General features: G+C 31.5%; 1 protein-coding gene across 1 annotated transcript in view; it reads right to left on the bottom strand.

Annotated features, from left to right (window-relative positions):
- Positions 1-14: 14 nt before the first annotated feature.
- The window catches only part of LOC134235524 (E3 ubiquitin-protein ligase rnf213-alpha-like), a gene marked incomplete at its 3' end in the record, with an annotated part of 85254 nt that continues 62760 nt past the window's right edge, over positions 15-22508 (bottom strand). The window contains exons 32-40 of the mRNA XM_062717668.1: positions 21022-21084; positions 19662-19771; positions 4790-4927; positions 3263-3428; positions 1481-1548; positions 804-936; positions 615-722; positions 310-395; positions 15-113 (exon numbers count right to left, since the gene is read on the bottom strand). Of these exons, the coding sequence (XP_062573652.1) occupies positions 15-113; positions 310-395; positions 615-722; positions 804-936; positions 1481-1548; positions 3263-3428; positions 4790-4927; positions 19662-19771; positions 21022-21084 (971 nt within the window). The remainder of the gene's footprint in view (positions 114-309; positions 396-614; positions 723-803; positions 937-1480; positions 1549-3262; positions 3429-4789; positions 4928-19661; positions 19772-21021; positions 21085-22508) is intronic.

The following is a 22508-nucleotide window of genomic DNA, read 5'->3' on the forward strand; positions in this document are numbered from 1 at the left end:
CTTGAAAGCCTGACAGTAACGTTGATATGTTCAAGAAATGTTTCTCTAATCTGTTGATTAGAGGTATAGGGAATTGTCTGTACACAGTATCCTTCTCAGCAACAACAATGAGTCTACAAAAAAGCTCGTCTATCAAACACCTTTTAACTACATAACCACAGTATACTTGGGTTTTGACATGTCGTTAAACTCGTAAAATGCTGATTATTGTTATGTTGAATTTCATGAGCACAATATTATTGGCGTTATAATTGGACAGAAAATGGATGGATAGATGGATGGATAGATAGACTGATAGGCATATTATACCTAAAATCTTTATGGACTCTGCATTTAACTCTATGCGAACCAAGACCAAGATCGACATATCTCTCTCCACCGAAATATACATAACACTAAAATAATCGGAGAAAAGGTGCATAAAGAGAATAATGTTTCAAAGAAATAATTTAGTAAATATATATTATCGTAAAGAAAAAATGCGATTCCACCAGAAAACGATATTAAAAATAACCAAAATTTAGGAATTAAGATTTATCATAATTGTTGAAAAATTATTTTCACTATCTTATTTAATGTGTACTAAGAGATTTTCCTGGTAAACTTTCAAGTACCTGATTAAGTGCATCATACAAACTTTCGTAGAGATTCTCAAGATTCAAGAGAACAACTGTAGTCCCAGCTTCCATGCAAACTTTAATTTTGTTGATGTTACGACAAACCTAAATACATCAATTGATAAATAAGTCAAAAATTACTTTCAACTTATATGTTTTGCTGATAAATGTATCTGATCTATTTACCTGTGTGTATTCTTGATCACTTGGAAAATTGCTTCCAAAGATAGTTGTAGCATTTTGAATGGTTAAAAGCTTCTGTTGAAGAATCCACAAAGCACCATAACTCTCAGTCAGCAAAAGAAGATATCGGGTATCGACAGATGTTTTTGTTTGTTGCTTTTCTTTTTCATCATATAAAGTGTCTTCTTCATTTTCACTTCATTATGAAACAGAGTTGTATCAACAATGTCGACAATATCCATTCAGTAAATAAGCTGTTTTTATTAATTGCTATGTTTGAATGGCCTACATTTTAACTATATTGTAACTCGAAGTTAAAATATCGACGAGCTGTTTGAATAATTACATTAATCATAATCCTCAACCATAATATTGACAACGTTTTCTTGACTTATAAAATATAGCTCAGTATTCATTACACTTTCGAAAATCTAACCTACTTACTTTCTTACTTGATATGACAAACTCAAAATATTTATTACTTTTTAATTCTTTCGTTTCAATAACAAACCAAAAATGTTTTCTAGTTCATACTTAAAAACATTTGGTAGAATCATTATAGTTCTTGTGATGTCGATGATTCTTGTGATGTCAATAGCTTAACCGTTCACTACTTCGCTAATAATTTGATAGAAATGTGTCTTTATGTTCAGTACTTAAATGTACTCAATGATACCGACCTGTCGAACTGGTCTCCTCTTAAACATGCCTCAATTAAACCTGCAGGAGAACAATCAGGATCATCAACCTAGAACGTAAAAAATATATCGATATTACTTACGTACTTACAATGCCTATATTGTGATTTATAAGAACATTTTGTAAACATTGAAACAAAACACAAAAACTGTATGGGGTTTATGGTATGTTTTTGCCCCCATAAGTCTTTTTTTGTTGAAAATCTATTGGAATGAACTGAATTGTATATATTGTGTGAGAAATCTAAAATCAACAAAAATATAGTTTCAAACTAGGCTATTGAATTTTTGTTTTTATGACTAGTCGGATTTTGGATTATTTTTTAGAAAGAGAAAAAAAATGGACATTATTTGCTTATTTTTACTATAAAATTCATTGAGTGCAGGCCTGCTCCAAAATAATATTATTTTACATATATCATTGATATTATAATTCGACACAATATGCCAAAATTTTGAGCTGCAGTAGACCTGCGCTTAATCACATTAACTCAAAATATCGACGTAATTTACCAATCACTGCAAAAAATCATAAAAAAAATAATAAATTTACGTCATTTTGCTGACGTCATATCAAACACATAACACCAGGGTTTATGAAAATATTAAGTGCTTCGAAGTCTGCTTTAACCCTCCTGTTTTAGAACTTTATTGCATACAAATACTAGCTAAAATCCCGTGCAAAAGCAGGGGGTTATTTTTTTTTACTGCTAACAAAACTATTTCAGAATCTTGCTTGTTGTGTCATGTTTGGATATGAAATGTCAATAACCTAGATCCACAAACCGAGACCATCACTTTAATCTCTTTTTTTTTTAATATTTTAAGGCTGTTAACCGAAAATGAAAGTATACTTTTAATTACGAAAATTACTATGCGAGTGAAATCTGAATAAAGTTTACTGGCAATACCTTATTTCCTAATGTATTCCTACAGGTTTTAGTAAGAAATCTTGTGTAGCTATTTCGGAGATTATTTGCAAAATTTGTTGATATCTCCGTCAAAGTTTGAATTTTAAGGGGAAATATTGGTTATCACCACATATAATCCATGTGCAAAGCTATACTTTATTCACTGTTTCTCAATATAAGCTACACTTAATCCACTGTTTCTCAATATACTGCATTTTAAAATAATATTTTTGACAGTAATTTTATCATGACAATCTAAAGGAAGGCCGATATGGTCTACGGCGCATAGATAAAATCCAGAATATGTTTTTAACTACTTCAATTACGTTAAGAGCTATCCCAATTTACTAGTTTCTCTGGTTATTTGGAAAAAATCAACCTTAGTAAAATTAGGCACAAAATATTTAAATTTTTTTGTGTCAAAGATCCACGTTTTTTTTTTTTTTTTTTTTTTTTTTTTTTGTAATTTAACCTCCAAGTCGAGAATTTTCACTTATAAGTACGACGCAACCACTTGTATTTGGAGAGCTACAAATATTGACCTACGTGTATATTCGGCACTAAAGACCATTGAGCAGTAAAGGTTCTTTTTTTAATCTGCAACTATTCCGATATGAGACATCGGTTTATATGGTCTAATCCGAAGGACCGTTCTCCAATTCCCACAATGGTGATAGTTAAATCTTGAAAATTGCTTTCTACATTTTTACATCATTTTCTTAATGAATCAAGAAACATTTAAAATTAATAAACATCAATTGTTTTACATTAAAAAGAACAGAAAAATAAAGTTAAGACGGTCTACATGATATAAATGATTGTGTTATAAAAATGATTCAAACATTACTTTTACCTGTTTTGAAGAATCATCGAAGAGAGGTTGAAGATTAGCCTCAAATATCCCCCATGGTGTCCTCTCACTTATATCAAATCCGCTGAAATTCCTTAGAACGCAGTGTTGAAGAATGTACCAAGTCGGGTCTTTTTTAGCACAATACCCGTATAGCATTTTGATTAAGCTGTTGAGAGTAATAAGTCCATAAAAAATCAATATTTAGCTCAGTAACAAAGTACTTCATCATAGCTTAAAGTTATACCGGTATGTATATTAATCCGCCGCTATCATTAAAATGAGAAATATTTATTTATATCTGTCTGTCCGTCCGTTCGATTGTATTTGTGTGTGTTTATAACACTTTCGTTCCCATGCGATATGTCGAGAGGCATTTGAGCCTTTGCAAGTTAACTTTATACGTCAAATTACTATATCGTAAGAAACCAGAATTTTATTTCAAACTTAGGGATTATCACCCTCAACATATCAACATACAGTGTAATTCTGATCCGTGATTGTATTTAGCACAAGCCTCTGATACCGCCTTTTGCAAATCTTTAATTTTTTCGTTTAAATATATTGGATTTCCAACGTTTCCCCATAAGCCTCACAGAGGAGTCATAATTTGTAAAAATACGCATGCCTTAAATTTTTTTGATTTTCAGTACATAGTTTTTGAATGGAAAATATATGTTAATAAATAAAACGCGGTAATATTTCAATGTCATGCTTCAGGAAGCAGAAACTCAGGTTTTTTCCCTTTCATTGAGATCATTGAGACAATCTTTTAAAGTGGGAAAATTTATGACCAAAAACCCTTAATTGACGAGAGTTATGACCAAAAATCTTTAATTGTCTGTCATTGGTAAACGTTACATGTAACAGCTTAGAACTATTTGGAACAAGTTACAAGATCAGTAGTTTTACCATAAGTGGTATGATAGAACTATTTTTTTTTATTATTGTACAAATGGTTTGTAAGCTTCATTTAGATGCTTGAGAGTAAAATTAAAATTTCTATGTTTAAATTTTCAAAAGATGACTGATTGAGAAGTACCGAGAAATGAATGTTACATTTTTTTTCATAAATTTCAACTAGATAACATAAAAAAGGTACACATTTAAAAAATTAATTGATTAATTGATTGATTGTACATGGTTTAACATCCCTCTCGAGAAATTTTTAATCATATAGAGACGCCTAAAATTAAATTGAAGAGAGAAGTTGATTTTAACTATGTACCATAAATTCCTAAAAATACGCGTGGAATTAATTATCGCGTAATTTCGGGAAGAGCACCAGTCGCAAAATAAGATCACTCGCTTTTATTTTCATGATGCTTAAAACGATGTAAAATCTCTTGATAAACCGTCCATTCGCAAATTATTATTCTCGCGATTTGACATTGAAGAGGCCTTTCGCGATAATAAGTATTCGCGAAAAATAAGGAATCTACGGTAATAGTAACTAATAATGGTTGGTTTTAAATGTTTATAGTAAGGGATTATTTATTTTAAAATGTTAGAAGTTTAACGTAATCTTACCTGTAAAAATCGCGTAGTCCGAAGAATTCACGTTTTGTGTGAAAGTGCTCGAAAACTTGCAAATATGAGTCAGCCAGTGGTTGCAAAAGCGTCTGTATGACTTGAAATTTGATTGATTGGTCCGTTTTCATAATTCCCCTGAAATATAAATCTTATACATTTAATTTGTATTTAAATATATTCCCATTCGTTCGGTCGTTGTAATAACAAACATGAATCTGAACTGTTGGAGAATATATGGTTGCATATCAATACGATTTTTATAAAAGACTGACTATTAATAGTTAAGTTTCCTATTATTATAATGAACTTAAATTAAATCAGATTTGAAGCCCTAATATATCTTCAAACAGATAACAATCCGAAAAAAGGAAATTATATGTGGATGTGCAAGCAAATTTCCTATTTCTGAATCAGTAAAAAAAAAAACAAATAAAAGGATTAAACAATAATCTGGAATAGCATTTCTCACAGTATTTTGGAATAAATTGTTATAGTATTTTTGATGTTATTTTGTCTTCATTTTTCTTTTTCTGTTTATAATAATTATGTTAAACTGTTTTCTTTTATATTTTCACAAATGAGAAATATAAAAAATAATACAGTTTATAATAAATGCTTTTATTTAGACAGGATAGCACCATTAGTATGTATAAAGTAGAAAAATAAAGTAGAAAATAGAGTAAAAATGAACATATATATTACATAGAAAAAACTATCAGACACATACTATTAAATAAACTACTGGTGTTAAAAAATCATTGTGGCATAGATAAAATTTATCCAAGAAAAATTTCTTCATCTGTTTGAATTATAACTTTGCAGATATGCTGATTAAAACGAAGCCAAAGAATTACAGTTTCTACAGCTATATAAAAGGCCACTCACGCTACTTCTTGTTGTCATTAAAGCTGACATGAATTTTTACAAACGCAACATTTTCATCTATGTACGACATGTTTCATACCAACTATAGCCTTATTCCGCCATGTTTCATTCAGATACCTTGTCTCATTGTAACGATATATACCCCAATGCGCTCGTTACACTTGAATGATTTTTTGTCTTGGGTATCGATTTGTGCACATCTCCGATGGTAAAGCATTTGAGAACACATGAGGTGATCAAGACATTTAAAACCGAAATAAAAAACATAGGCCTAATCATATTTTTGAATGATTTTTGATTTGAATCAAAAGAAAAAAAATGCAAGTTTGGAAGAGAAATTTAGATGCATGAGTACATATTTTTACAGTGCGCCACTTTATGCAGAATAAACTTGAAATAAAAAGCATTAAAATTAGCAAACACATTTTGAAATTATATCATTTGATTGGAACAAAACAACAAACGCCTTTGATTTGCAGGTCCTCCGCAATTGATGCATATCGAGAAAACGCCTCGAACAGCTGTCGAACGCTGTAAACGTACCCATACAGGTGTACCTTGCAATAAGGTTACTGCATCGGTTCGAAGATGTGCACAAGTCAAGTGAAATACACCCTGAATTCCATTTATTGAAATATCAACCCTACTAATGTGTTCGGAACCTTTTATTTTTTCGGTGTTCTGCAAATTATAAAACCCGATGAGTTCAGAGTAGCTCTGGCAGTGGCTCTGGCGAGAGTTACCGAGACTTCAGCGAGATAGGGTAAATTATTCACGGAAATGTGGCTAGGAGAAGTGACTAGCACGTGGAGACATGCTAAACAGAAAAGTTATGCTGCGTTTCAGTTTTCACCACCCTAGAATCAGCTGATAATGTAAAAATGTACTTCAATCAATCGATCTCTTTTACATTCATTCAAACTTAAATAAGTATTCTTTATAATACAATTTTCTGCAGTCATAAATTAAAATTTCTTTTTGGACAAATATTTTTGCTTGGGAACGGGGAGTATATTTTTGGCGTCAGATTAGCAAATGAAGCACCAGCATGATTTTAACTGACCAATCACCTGAATGAGTATTGCATTATGGGTTACTACGAATGCTACCGGAATTTTACTCTTGAAATAAAGGAAAATCTTTTGGTAAATGAAAAGCATTTTTAAAAATATTATTTTCATGCTCAAAATGACAAACAATTCATCTTTTAAATAAACGGCGGAAGACTAGGTTTCTGAAAGTTATACTGCAAAAGCGATTTGCGTCTGTATTAATTCCTTTGTTGTACTATCGATGAATACAATTGCCAGGTAAATTCCCTGGCCGAACACGTGATCACGAACGTAAACAAATTTTTGCCATTTCAATGTATAAGAGACGCTGCTTGTTTTCCTTACCCTTGAAGCGTTGGTGTTCTGAACTAGACACAAACTACATAATTATTTGACATTTTTTTCTTTCAATTTAAAAACAAATTAAAAACGCTAGTAACATTTTTCATACTTTCTTATCTCTGTATTTTGTTTGTAAGAACATTTTTTTAATTTTGCAGTTCATTAACATGATCGTAGATTGACCTAAACTACGTGTTCGAAGTAAAATGTAAACATGTATTTGGCGTAAACGTTGCTATTTATTCAACGATTGGTCAGTTGCTCGTGGTAAGATCCTCTGTGCGCATTTATAACAATAGCCATAAAAAGCAAACAAAGGTTTGTCAGTGTAGATGATAATGCACATTTTTTACCAGCGAATCGGTCACTAGTGAGCTCTAATTTTTCGCCGAAAAGTATAAAATATATTGTTATTTTAACACCCCCTCCTTTAGCCACCCTTTTTCTGTTGAAAATCATGAAAGTCTTTCAGAAAGATCTGGAAACATTTATTGCAGGACATGTTTTCAAAAGAAACAGGCTATAGCAATATCATGTTTACTGCCAATTTTATTTATAAAACCGGTTCTACCCTACATGTATAACCTTTGAATAGATTAATCTAAACCACGTGTCTTGAATTTAAATCACAATAACATTAAAAGGGGTGAATATGCATCACAAAAAAGAAATAAACTCCATAAAACCTCAATAGTAAACACACTGTCATTACTCCGTACAGACTAACACGTCGATACACTTAGTCCTTGCTGATCAGATTTTGGTCAGGGAAAATATCACAATTGGAAAGAGAAGTTATTTGGTATTTGCGCGGCTGAAAGGGGGGGGGATATTATAACTTCTGTTCATAAGCTATAATTGTGAATTGTTTATCTACATATAGTTCTAATATTCATTCTATACAAAGTCGTGTTTATAGTCTGCAGTTGGTTTGCGTCGCAAAATTCATTTTTGAATTATAACTGATTATTTCAGTACTAATCTCAAATCTAAACCAAATAATTTGATGTACGGTAATAATTTACTTCAAATCTTAAAAGAAATTAACCAGAATACAAATTTTTATGTGTACATCTATACGTTCTTTAACACATACACACACGGAGGAAGGTCATCCCTTGTTCAGATTGACATTTAGGCATTTGATTTTTTGGACGGGGGGGGGGGGGGGGAGGGCATGCAAAAATAATTGACTTGACCGTTATTTAAATATTCTTGGAAGACAGACATTTCTGCCGAATTCAGTTTTTTTTAAAATGTGTCACTCCGAAGTTGATACAAAGTATGTGCATTTTGAGGAATGTAACTGTTTTATAGTTATGTTGTTACAGGAAGTCTTTCGAGATTTCAGTATCCCTGCCTGACAGTTTAGCTATGTTTTTTTAATATAAATATAATTTCTAATTTCTGTGGGAGTATTTTGGAGATAATTATAAAAGCTAGGGTAGGGATACTTGACACTGGTTGAATATGGATAATTATTGTTTATTATTTTGTAAATTGATCTCTCTCTCTCTCTCTCTCTCTCTCTCTCTGTAACCATCTGTTAGGGTAATGATAGGTATAAAATCCTACGCACTTTGTGCTGTACGATTTATTAAGCCGTAAGACATATCAATGATTTTTTTCAGGCGGGATGTCGAAACTTCATAAATTGAATAATAATTTTACTTTGGACGGGAAATTAACCCAAACGCCCAAATTGAAAGAGAAACTAGACGTACATGTATTATGAGCAATGAGCTCACTAAATGATACCCCCTGCTTCCATATGGTTATAATGGCAAAGTCCATATTTTGCCATAATACGTACTCGTGCATCTAAACCCCAAAATACGTGTCAGATCAAAAAGTAAAATAGGAGGTGCATAATGATAATATGTAATAAACTTAAGATTCTGTGAAAGTTTCATTAAATTTCTCTAAGTGGTATAAGAGGATTTGCGAATAAGATATGAGTAACCCAAAGCGTAACAGAGAGACGGACGGACATAACGATTACTATATACCATCCCACTTTTCAGGCGGGGGATATAAAAACGTGAAATATACATCACAGGAATGGGAACATTGGGAACTTTCTCGAATACCTTCTCAAACGTACGTGTCGAACTTGGACCTGGACAACAGACAAGAGAATTTTTAAAAAGCTAATTTTAGGTAGAATGTGGAATTCTCACGAAGAGTTTGCTCTCTCTTCCTATATGCTTTTTCGAATAATTATCATAACATAAATTGCACTAAAATAAGATTGTAATATGTTTTTGTGTATTTTGCACTCTTCGGCAGAGAAAGTTCACGGAGCTCTGAAGACCTCAAAATAAACTTAAATTCTGACCACAATAGGGTGACCTTTTAACCTGAACGATTCCCAGAACATGCGATTCATTAGAACGCGGTTGTTTACTTGTTTTGTCGGAGAATGTATTTGGTTAGGAGGAAGAAGCAACCAATGAGATTGAAGTGACCAGAGTTCAGATGTTGAGATAAATTAACTACGGAAAACAATATTTAAAGATTCTGCAAAAGATTGGAAATTATTGAAAAAGTGCATTAGATGTTTAAAACGTACTCAAGGTCAGAATAACAGTAATTAAAATTCAAATTAAAATTTAAAGTAATTATTGCAAATTTCGAAGGAGTTACAAATATGGAGATGTAAATCTACAAACGTAAACCTAGTATGAAATGAACGGCCGGGATAGACAGGATTTCAGTTGAAAGCTGAATCTTGACTGTCTTGGTTGCATTTCATACAGGTGAGATAATTTTCTAGACTTGCGCGGTTTTTGTCGAATTATTAAAATTTTCACATGGCTTAATTTATTTACAGGTTACATTTTTTATATAAGAACTAATAATGTTTAGTACATAGTGTGAAATTATTTATTGTAATCATAACGATTACAGTGAGATTGTTTAATTTAATAAAAAGTGGAAAGCTGAATCTTGACTGTCTTGTTTGCATTCATACAGGTTGGGTAACATCGCCACTCCCCAACACCTGTTGGCCGCTCAGGTCTGGAAAGGTTCCGTTGGAAATAAAATGAAAAGAAATTATAATAAACGGATAACACAATTGACTTATCCCGGTACCTCCACAAGCCAAGCGAGTTCAAAAGGAATAGTGAAAAATAGTCATCCCGGTACCTCTTCGTGAGTCCCACTGAATGAGGGTAACCTGACTATGAAAAGCGAACTTTAAATTGTTTATTTTTTTACGAAAAGTGGTGGAGAAATTGGGTCAAATTGAGAAAAAAGTTGGAAAAACTCAGAAAAGGAAGGAATTAGCCTTTGACAGTCCTCTAAGTCGCCCCCTCCAGACGTGGAATAGCTGGCGTTCCCGTCGGATTTTCGGACACAGAACTCGAATACAGGCGAGAATCGGACCAGAGCCGTCAGACGATCGATGAGGCAAGAAATCTGATACTCTCTGGGCAGAACCAACCAAGACTTAAACATTTTGATAAACTTTTGTTAACTGCAAGTCTAGTACAACAGCCCAAACGAACTAAAAACTTAAGTACTTACAGGACATTCTAGACTTCTACCAGCTCGTCCTTCAGTGGCCAGAAAAACGAACAATTTCATATTTTTAAAATAAACGACTTTAGTTCTGTGCTGGAACCCCTGATTCCAATTCCAAGTGCCATTTCTAAGACAAATTATCCAATGATTGGACAATTTACATGTAATATTGAATCTCATGAGTAAGACTTTGACTTTGACAAAAAATGAAACTGAGTACAGGTAGGATAGCATTTTTTTGTCAAAATGCCTACCTTTAACTTGTTTTGCAAGAAAAGATTTTTTTACGACGACGGTATTTAGAATGTTGTCATTTTGTTGATATTTTTTTTTACATGGGCAATGTTTTAAAATTAACCTGATATAAAGATTGTTGACTCTTATAAGGAAATATAAAGGGACTTGCAAAAAAAGAGATGAAGTGTTCTTAAAGCTCACTTTATGAGAAGAAATCAAGAAAATAAAAAACCTATAAATGGGAAGGGCCTTGAATGATAGTAAATGAAACCCCGTAGACCATTTGTTAAGATTTAAAAAAAAGGTTCAAAAATATAAATCCTAAATGGGAAGGGCCTTGAACGATAGTAGAGAAAACCCGTATACCATTCATTTAGTTTGAAAGTAAATTAAAGTCACAAACTCTTGCGAGAGAATCTAATTAAAACGTATAAATGGGAAGGGCCTTGAAAAAAGTAAAGGAATCCCCGTTGACCATTTGTTTAGGTTAAGCAAGTTCCAAATTAAATCCTAAATGGGAAGGGCCTTGAAAGATAGTAAAGGAAAACCCTTATACACTTTATTTAGGTTAAAGGTTAAGTCAGGACTTTATAATAGTCAACCAAACAAGGGGTTTGGTGAGAAATATTTGAAGGGAAAATGATCGTAATGGAAGGGATAAACATGTAGATATTTTACATTCTTCCGAATAATTACGAAAATCATTTCTCCTTTCATAAGTAATAATGACTTAACTTTTAAAGTTTTTTTTTTTTCAAAGCAGAGAGAGTATGCGTCAGATATAGGACTAAAATGTATATGTATTTTAACAGGATAATGTCTTGTAATAAAAGTTTATATCTTGCAGTACAATGAAAAACATATTTTTTGTCAATTGTGAATTCAGAATTTTTTTCCAGTTTTTATCACTACTGTATTTTTCTACAAAAATGTGCAACCACTGCCCAGAAGGAGAAAAAAAAAGCAACGAAGAAAATTGTACATAGTATTTTTCGTGTTTGTTGTGTTTTTAAATATTGTAATTTTCTTGAAAGTGTATTTTGTATTTCTATACTTTTTGTATGCATTTAGATTACATAATATAAAGTAATATGTGTATATGTATTTCCTTTGTTAAAGCCATCTGAAAATACGTATTTTAAAAATAAATTTGAAATAAAGTTTGAGTCGGCGCGATAATATCAAATAAACAGAACTTTGAACTTTCGGTTTTATGTAAATTTTGCAACAAGACAAATTATTCGGAATCATAAACTCTTTAAACAAATCTTGGGGACAAGATTTTCAACAGTAGGGGGAATTTATCATAACAAAAATTGCACTAAAATAAGATTGTAACATGTTTTTGTGTATTTTGCACTCTTCGGCAGAGAAAGTTAAAGGAGCTCTGAAGACCTCAAAATAAACTTAGATTCTGGCCACAATAAGGGTGACCTTTTAACCTGAACGATTCCCAGAACATGCGATTCATTAGAATGCGGTTGTTTACTTGTTTATCGGAGAATGTATTTGGTTAGGAGGAAGAAGCAACCAATGAGATTGGAGTGACCAGAGTTCAGATGTTGGGATAAATTAACTACGGAAAACAATATTTAAAGATTCTGCAAAAGATTGGAAAATATTTAAAAAGTGCATTAGATGTTTAAAACGTACTCAAGGTCAGAATAACAGTAATTAAAATTCAAATTAAAATTTAAAGTAATTATTGCAAATTTCGAAGGAGTTACAAATATGGAGATGTAAATCTACAAAGGTACGCCTAGTATGAAATGAGCTGCCGGGATAGACAGGATTTCAGCGGAAAGCTGAATCTTGACTATCTTGGTTGCATTTCATACAGGTGAGATAATTTTCTAGACTTGTGCGGTTTTTGTCAAATTATTAATTAAAATTTTCACATGGCTTAATTTATTTACAGGTTACATTTTTTTAATATTAGAACTAATAATGTTTAGTATAATGTTTAGTACATTGTGTGAAATTATTTATTGTAATCATAACGATTACATTTAGATTGTTTAATTTAATAATCAAAAGCCCGAAGGGCCTGCGAGTTGACTCGCTCGAGTCAATTGAGCTTTTTCATACATCTGGGCACCAAACCTTAGTATATTCAGTTTATTTTGCATCTTAAGAGATTTAATATTATATGTCTGATCCATGTTCGGTTCATAAATAGAGTGTATATTGCTTTTCCTTTATATATACAGGTTGGCACTAATGCGCTTCCATATTCTTTTGACTGGATTCTATAATGAAGTTAAGCACATTAGCTGAAGTGGTCAGTGTTATGGAATAATTAGGTTAAAGATTCCCACAGCAAATCATGATTCTAAAAATTGATTTTCAACAACAACTAGCTGCAGCTAATGAGAGAAGCAGGTGTTTGTGTTAGGGAGTATTCTAGGACAATTATAAATAAACTTCAGATGGGAAAATTAGATCCGCCTAACATGCTTGAACATATATTCATATGCAGTAATTGTACATCGTACAGATAATCAATCAAAAATTTCTTTAAAAGCATGAAGGCATAAATAATGTTACAGTATGAAATTTATACAGTTTTTACCTCTTAAGTTTATACAATCACTCAAACCAAAGCATTTTTTGCTAGAACTATTATATTTGGCGTATGGATCACCTTGATGAATGCGTGATAAATTTTACAGCTCTGAAACGGCTATGTCAACAGGGAGTAGCTCGCTACGCGAGCCAACTCAAAAAGTGGAAAGCTGAATCTTGACTGCCTTGGTTGCATTTCATACAGGTTGGGTAACACCTCCACTCCCCAACCATGGCAGCCGCTCTGGTCCACAAATTTATAAGGAAATAAGAGAGAATAGTGAAATTGAGTAATCCCGGTACCTCCACAAGCCAAGCGAGTTCAAAAGGAATAGTGAAAAATAGTGATCCCGGTACCTCTTCACGAGTTCCACTGAATGAGTTAACCAGATTATGAAGACCGAGCAATAATTATTCTTGTTCATTTTATTTTTATGAAATAATCACTAATTATTTATATCTAGAAATTTAATTTACATTAAATTCTATTTTCATTATCATTGTACCACAGAATCAAACTCGTTTATTATACCCCACGCGGTGACGCGTCAGGTATAATGTTTTTGACCTGTCAGTCAGTTTTTTTTTTCTTTGGTCAGCGCAATTTCTCATAAACCACCGCACAGAGTTTTGTCCAACTTTGCAGATATTTATAGGTGACAATGTGTGTGTAGAATTGCACATCACCAGGAAATTCTGATTTCTTTATTTTTCGGGAATTTCCGCGATTTTACATTTAGATTTTGGCCATATCTTGAATATAGAGATAAGCAGTTTGTCAGTGCAACACCTCATAAACCGCTGCACACAATTTCGTCAATTTTTGCAGATATTTAGGACACAATGTGTATCGATGTGCATATTACAAGGAAATTACGATTCCTTTATTTTTCTGGGAATTTCAGCACTTCAACTTTTGGGGGTATGTGAACTTGCTCACTTTTTCTTTCATAGTGCATAAAATAATAAATAACTTTAAATCAAATTATACGTATTAGGTTTAATAAAGTATAATACAGTTTATTTGATAATAATTGATCATAAAGAAATCCAATCTGTTTCAGACGTTTTTCTTACATCATTTTTAATGAGAGTGTTATGCATGTTTTATTACACCCCCCCCCTCATATCACAGAGAAATATCTTCAAAAGGTGAATGATTCGTAATAATGCATGCATTTTTTTTTTATATAAATTTGATGAAGTTAAACCATGTACTTAATCATAAATTTTCTTTACAACATGTACAGACAAGGGTAATGTTTATATTTGAAAAAATTACTCGCATTTTTTTTTTTAAATCAACCCCACTAAGCTTTCAACCTTTGATATTTTCCCTGACCAAATAAAATGATCGGCATGGGCCACGTGTGTCCAAGCATCTTTTACTGTTGAGTTAGCAATGGATTACATGACTTCTGAGATGCATTTTTCAATAAAAGTAAAATAGGATAATTCTTTCGACATGTGCACATCCCTGTTACGATAGCAGTATTCAGTTAAATGTTTTTATCACTGCGTTTGACGTGTTTTCTCGACCTGCATTGGTGTTTGGTGCACATGTATGTATTCCGTGTTAGTTTATTTTCTATATTGCAGCAAATGCATTCAAAAATAATTTAATTCTCGGTATAGTTCTATTTTTTGTTGAATTTTTACTTTTCAAACATGTATTTGGTCAGTTTATGGACTTCTAAAAACTTTGTTATCGGAGATGTGTACATGTCGACAGTCAGGCTAGAAAATCACTCAAGTGAACCAATTGTACAAGGCTATATATAGCAGGAACAGGTGACCAAAAATTTTCAATTAAATATGGCGGAATCGAAGAAATATGGCAGACAACGGCGAACAGGAATGTAGTAAGTCGTACAAAGATGAAAAATGATGGCTTTGTAAGAGTTCATGTCAGCTTTAAGCTTACTTGTCTTACATAACTAACACATTCAAATATTCTGGCGTCATCCTTTTCATAACTTTAAAATCAAGCACACGTTTTCTATATATAAAAGAATCATATACAGGCATCCATTTAAGAGCACTAAATATGTCAAGAGTAGGAGTCTGAATGTTTCACATTCATCATAATTCTGGCGTCCCTTTTCTGTAATCTAAGAAGTCTGTCAATTAACTCTTGTTTTTGGCTGAACACCAACAGTACAACAATAGTCAAAATGGGGTAAAATAACTGTGTTATAAACTTTTAGCAAAACTGCCTTTGACATAAAATTTAGTAAACGGCGTAAAATATCTATTTTTATGAAAGTTTCTTACATAAAGAATCAATATGTACAGACCAGGTAAGACATTCATCAATTTGTACGCAAAGTAGTTTGGCACTTTTAACAGTCTCTAACACAACATCACCCACTTAAGCTTTTGTTCAGTACCAATCAAAATGCATTGTGTTTTCTTTAAGTTCATCGCGAGCTTATTACTTTCCATCCATTTCATAGAATTTAAAGGATTATCGTGCAACCTTTGTTCAATAGCATCAATAGATTTATGTGACACATCCTGTGACGTATCATCTGCATAAATTTTGACATTTGAGTGCATCAGCCATTTTGGATAATCATTTACAAATGAGATAAAAAAAACCCCAATATAGATTCCTACGGCACTCCTATTGTAACATCTTTTTCATCAGAGAAGACACTTTTCCAACTAACATATTGTGATCTTCTACTAAGATAAGACTGAAACCAGTTAAAAGATCTTTGACAAATTCCATATGACAAAAGTTTGTACAATACTGCATGATTTACAGTGTCAAAGTCTTTACTAAGATCAATAAAAAGAACACCAGTTAAATTGTCATTATCTATGTAGTTAAACCATTTATGTATATTGTTATGCAATGCCGTTTCACATGAACGCTTTAGCCTGAAACCAGATTGGTGTTCAGTTAAAAGATTATTATTATTCAAATATTAATAAAAAAAGTTAAAATATTCCTCTCTATGATATCAATTTTGCTTACAATTGGTAAAACTAATACTGGTCGATAAATTTTAAGAATAAAAAGGAGTAATTCTAGCTTTCTTCCATTCAGATGGAACAAGTGAACGTATCTTATAGACTTATAAATCATAAAGGTTTAAATGCCGGCAATAACATCTGAACTAATTTTTAACAATGCTACAGACATAGCATCCAATCCTATAGCTTAAGAATTTGACAATGTTTTTATTTCTTTTATGAAAAAAATCTTTCGAAGTATTTGGAATACTAAAAGACCCCAAAAGCATTAAAGGTACTTGGACACAGGTTTTAAGTTATTATTTTCTCTATAATATTTAAACTTATATGCACTCTCACAAATTTAATTTTATTCTTTATGCTTAGGAAAAGTGGCAATCTCGTTTTGTATAAATGAAAAATAGTAATACTATAATCCAGAAAATTCAGAGTAGACATGTTCGAAAGCAAAACAAACACACAATATATTGTCAGTCTGTGCAGTTGTGGTAAGCAGACTGTGACGATTGAACGCACCCGGTGAATTCTAAATATTAACAATAACAGAACTCGAGCCTTGTTTACAAAAACTGTGTACATAACACGAGTATGCTCGATTTGTTAATCTCTGTACGCATCTCTTAGTTCGGAATGACGATACTTGTGAAGATGTTTTGCTTTCTAACATTTCTACTCTGAATAAAATTATTTTTCTTGATAAATTTTTTAATATTTCTCATTAATACACATCAAAATTGCTACTTTTCCTTAGGATTAAGAATAAGGTTAAAATTTGTGAAAGTGCAAGGATGTGTCAATCAAACCCGCCAAAAAAAGTTAAAGTTTTAATAACTTTTAAATGAAATGATTTTTAATTAATTTTTGTGTGAAATGCTATTAAAATATATAAATCGTGATGTTATACAGAAAAAATGAGAAAATATTAACTTCAAATCTGTGTCCAAGTACCTTTAACTGTTCAATTTCTGGTAAGGAATTATCAAATTTCTCAGCAAATTTATGCTCAAATGCCACAAAAGAAATTGTTCAAACTATTGACCATGTCTTGTACTTTGCAATTCACTTTTAAGAATGATGGTGAAGTCGATGCTTATTTAGTTAGTTTAAATTACTTTACGGACAGATGATACAAACAATTTTTTTCTTTGGAGTAGACTAAATATCATTTCACAAGTTTAAAAAAGTGGAGAATTCTTTTCTCTTAAGAACTGGAAAATACAATGTACTTGTAAAATATTACTAATAGTTCCATAAAAAACAATTATGGACAAATCACACTCCGTAAAGGTTTACAGGTAAAAACAAATTTCACAATATCTTAGTTTAGTGCTTAAAATGTAATATAAATATACCAAGCTAGGTGAATTTTATTAGGAAAAGCAAAATGGTATAAATCACTCTATATTATATGGGCTGATTTTTACCATTTTGATTTTCCGCATAAAACTCACCTGGCTTGGTATACTTTTCTAAAGTTTATATTACATTTTTAGCACCAAGCTAACATATTCTGAAATTTGTTTTCACCTGTAAACCTTTACTGAGTGTGATTTGTCAATACTTGTTTTTTTTATTTCATTTTCCAATTCAAAGGAGAAAAAAATTCTAGGAATTATCCACTTTTCTAAACTTGTGACATGATATTAAGTATCCTCCAAAGATAAAATTTGTTTGTATCGCCTGTCCTTAATTCTCTTCACATGTCCTTTGATTTTGTATTGGCTTGATTAATTGCATTTCCCACAAACTCACGTTTTGCATTGTTTATTTAGTTATTTCCCTGTTTCTTGTCGCCGGGTATAGTATCCAATCAGATGGATCACGACTCATTAGAGCAGGAAGGTGAAGGTTATGCGGCTGTCGCATTTCCGAGAGAATCTCGTCATTAATCAATTTTTCCGAATCACTTCAAAAATGTTCTTTTATGGGCATAAGAAGATTTTCACTGGCTTAGTGGTTCTTAAATTGATAATGCCATTTATATCTTACTAATGCTTAAGTATTGCTTTTAAAAGTGGACGTAGTTTTTCCATTTGAACAAATTTAAATCTATTTTACCGAAGGAAAAATGTTTCTCAAGTCTTGTCAAAAATGGACGCATGCATGAAATGTTAAATATTTACAGATGGAAGCCCGGAAGGACACGAATAGGTATTTTCATGCAATACAAAATGTTTGATATATTATACAGATAAGCTCACAAAATTTAAGCCAAAGTGTTAAGGGTCCTCCACACCATGTGACTTGTGACGTATATAGAGAAAAAATACTTTTACTTCCGGTTCAATCGAGTTTCTGTAAGAACGATTTAACCTAACACCGTTTGTAAAAAAATGAACACATGGCATGATCACTGAGTGACCGATGGAAAAGGATGTGCGGTTTTTTTTCTGTTAAATAAAAGAACAACAGACGTCTTGGATTATGTTACATAATAATTCGTAAACAACAGGTACCGGTGGATATGACGAAAAACGTTTAGGTTATTTATCCTTTCAGGCTAATCAACCGAGTCTGTTTTGATAGTTGAAATTTCGGCACACTAATTTGTGCGTTTCAATAATACATTTTCTCATTGTTGTTTATAAATATTAATAAAATAGTGTGTGTTTCTAGTTTTCCTCTGTTATATTTGTCCAGTTCAGTGGCCAGTAATTACTAAATATAGTATGTTGACGTATGCGGAGACTTGCCAAAGTTTTTGAGTCCCGGGCAACAGGAAAGATAACTCCAAAAAGGAACTTTGATACCAAAGATTTTGAAAATGTTTTTTTCTACATCAGTGCATTTAATTTTAATTTAATTTTTTAATGTAATCTAATTCATTAATGTTTCTTCTATACAAAAGGAGTCCTTATTGATTTTTCTCGAGATGTGTTTTAGAGAAAATGAGTTTTATGTTCTTTTTATAAATAAAATAAATTTCTGTAAAATATATGGTGATCGATAAAATTAATTTTTTATGGTTATTCTGTGAGCTTAAAAATATATAAAAGGGTAAGACAAAATTTGTTGTGCTAGGTATGAAAATGCTCTGGGAAAAATTTCTTATAACTTGTGAAATAATTATTTTAAAAAATCAGTATAAATTACATTTTAATCCCTGGAGAGTTTTTAAAGGTTGATATGCTTGTTAAAAGTAATGCTCAAATATGAGAGCATAACCTGCGGGTGTGTGGAGGACCCTTAAACGTATATGTCTGCGAAATCCCCCCAACAAAGTTGATCTTTGAAGAAAGACTTCTACAAAAAGGTAAATTATCAAATCTGTGTCTTACTTGGCACTTTCGATAAGTTCTTTTTTGTCAGGTACATCCCTCTGAACAAGAAGCCCGCGATTCATTTTGGCAGGATCTAGCGCCCAGTTCGATATTCCAATGAACGCTACCTAATGAAAAATTAAAAACTGAAATATATTCCTGGAACTTCTAACATCCGTTTTTCAAGTACTAAGACAGAGATTTCCAGTTTTGTGTATACAAAATGCTTTCAGTACCAGCTTAATTTGAAATACAATTCGATATTTATATCATTATATTGGTGGCTTACAAAAACAGTATTATTAAATGGTTTTACATGTACATATCATTGATATTTAAAAAAAATACTTTCTGGATTTTTTAATCTTTACGAAGATTTGTTAAATGTTATTTGAAAATGTTAATTCATACAAATGTGAAAATAAAAGAATATGATTTGGAGTTACGTTAAATGAGTAATGTACATGTAAATAAGCAAATAATAATGTTTAATGTTAAATCAACTCTAACTAATTTATTTATAGTACAAGAAATACATGGATGTACATGTATGAAAATTTTTTTGGGAAATTAAATAAAAAAATATATATCTTGGATAATGTTTTTGTTCGTTGATGAGTTTCCCTCTCGAGAATTTTTTTTTTCAAACGGTTAATGTAGAAATTAGATTTTTGAACTCAATTAAGTTTGTAAATTGATATATCCTCATTATGATAATTTTTTTAAAATGTTTAAGTTCTTATCACTTCCCATCATGTTTTTTTTCTTATAACAAACACTATTGCATGCAAAATTTAATGCTTTTTTAGTACATTTCCTTGAGTAAAACTTTATCATCAAACATTTAAACGTAAAAATAGTTTTACCAGAAATAAATTTGATAAATTTTGATTGCATGATTGAAAATACGGTACGCTTGAATTGAATCTTGATAAATACATGTTCATTATGCACCACTTTTTTATAACTTACATGTTGACCAATTTGTTATAAGGTTAATAAGAAAAGATGTCATTAAAGTACAGGTGTTGTAATTTATGAAGTAAACCTTTACTTAACGCCAATTGTGTATTTAAAACAGAATTGAATTTTAAATGCTAATTTTACTCTTTCAATAACATTAAAAATTCATACGTTTCATGGGATAATTTAAACTAACCTCAAAAAATAAACTAAACTGTCTTTTCAAAACTATCTAATACATGCACATTCAAAGAAATAATGAAATAAGAATCCCATAGAAATTGTAGGAAACTCATAACAAAAAGTAATATAAAAGAATTCATGAAGAATTTTTGTTAAAAAGTGGGCAAATTGAATTTCTTGTAGCATCTATGGATAACACTGAATGAAAGTTCATTTTTGCTTAGTACTTTACCTTGCGATACATTTCTATTGTATCATCGTCTTGACAACCATCTTCCAATAATGAATGAAGCGCCTGAAAATGGAGATAAGACAAGTATTTTTTTCTTTTACGATTCCTCGATAGGAATATTTTCACTTGATTCTCATCTCAGTTTTGGGGGAAATGTTACTTTTCAAATATGTAAATGGTTTTGTCCGTTTTTTGCTACTAGTATTTCATTGAAATGAAATTCCCACTGTTTTTTTTTAAGTAATGTATATAGGGAGGGATATATTACACTTATAAATACGTGAATAAAATTTGTCTCTTGTGATTTCTAAATTGTTTTCAATATGTTTAAAATGTACGAGGGGCTATCAAAAAGTTCGGGGACTAGCGCCATAAAATTAAAACCGCTTTGGGCACATCAATGAAATTTAAAATATTTATTTATCATCATCTTTTCTATATATAAAATAAACCACAAATCATAATTTTTTTTTTAAACAAATTAGTAGTTTTTGTAAGCCATAGTATGTCCAAACGGCGCAACCTCGAAAACGACGACTTTTCGACGTAAATGTAACAATGAAAAACTATATTGATATGAAAATTTGACATCTAAAAATCCCGTTAATTCAGGTATGTGTTAGAACACTATTGTTCCATAAAATATGGAATATTTACAACATTCTGATCGTTCTATGAAATTTTATTGTAAATTTTACATGGAGTATCCAAACAAATATTGCTGTGAAAATGACGTCAAAAAAGGAGAGGGGTTTCCCTTTTTAACATTCTTTAAAATTTTGACCTCGGAAAGACTGATTTACACCTTGAAAAATTTTAAACTGGCTACGGCAAAATAACATGCATCTAGATAACTTGTTTTTTAATGCCAAAATAAATTCAGAGAGAAAGGGATGCAAAGTTTACGTCGATTTGTAGTCAAGATTTGAAAAAAATCTATCACGTGAAATAATGACGTTGATGACGTGTTTTAGCTATATTGAACTAATTAAAACATTCGGGTAAAATTAAGCGAGTATCTCTCCCAATGTATAAATCCATTTGCAATAATATATGCATTGAAAGCTTTTGTTCATGACATTGTAAAGTCATAAAAACAAGACGAGTTGAGGTCCTTACTCACCTCCAGGCAATCTCATCACAATCAGTGTAGAAGAAGCGGACAATGAAAAATAATGACGTTGTCGCACGTCATGAAACGAAGCGCGACAGCGCCGGGTGATCAGATAATGTCGTTTTTATTTTATGATAATTTGGGAAATAATGAATGTATCAAGCTAAAATTTTCAACATTTCTTTATTTTTTGTTGTTTTATGTTCCTTATAAATTTTGTTAGCTCAGACAATATAGTACTTATTTTATACATGTAGCCTCAGTCCACGAACTTTTTGATAACTCCTCGTACGTACATCAAAAAGTGTGATAAAGGACATTCAGATTACCCATATGGGATACATGTATATAGGAAATATCACCCTGTGGTATC

This window comes from Saccostrea cucullata, unplaced genomic scaffold (assembly GCF_032062105.1).
Source record: "Saccostrea cucullata isolate Sc308-1 unplaced genomic scaffold, CSIRO_AGI_Scuc_v1 ctg403, whole genome shotgun sequence".
Taxonomy (NCBI): domain Eukaryota; kingdom Metazoa; phylum Mollusca; class Bivalvia; order Ostreida; family Ostreidae; genus Saccostrea; species Saccostrea cuccullata.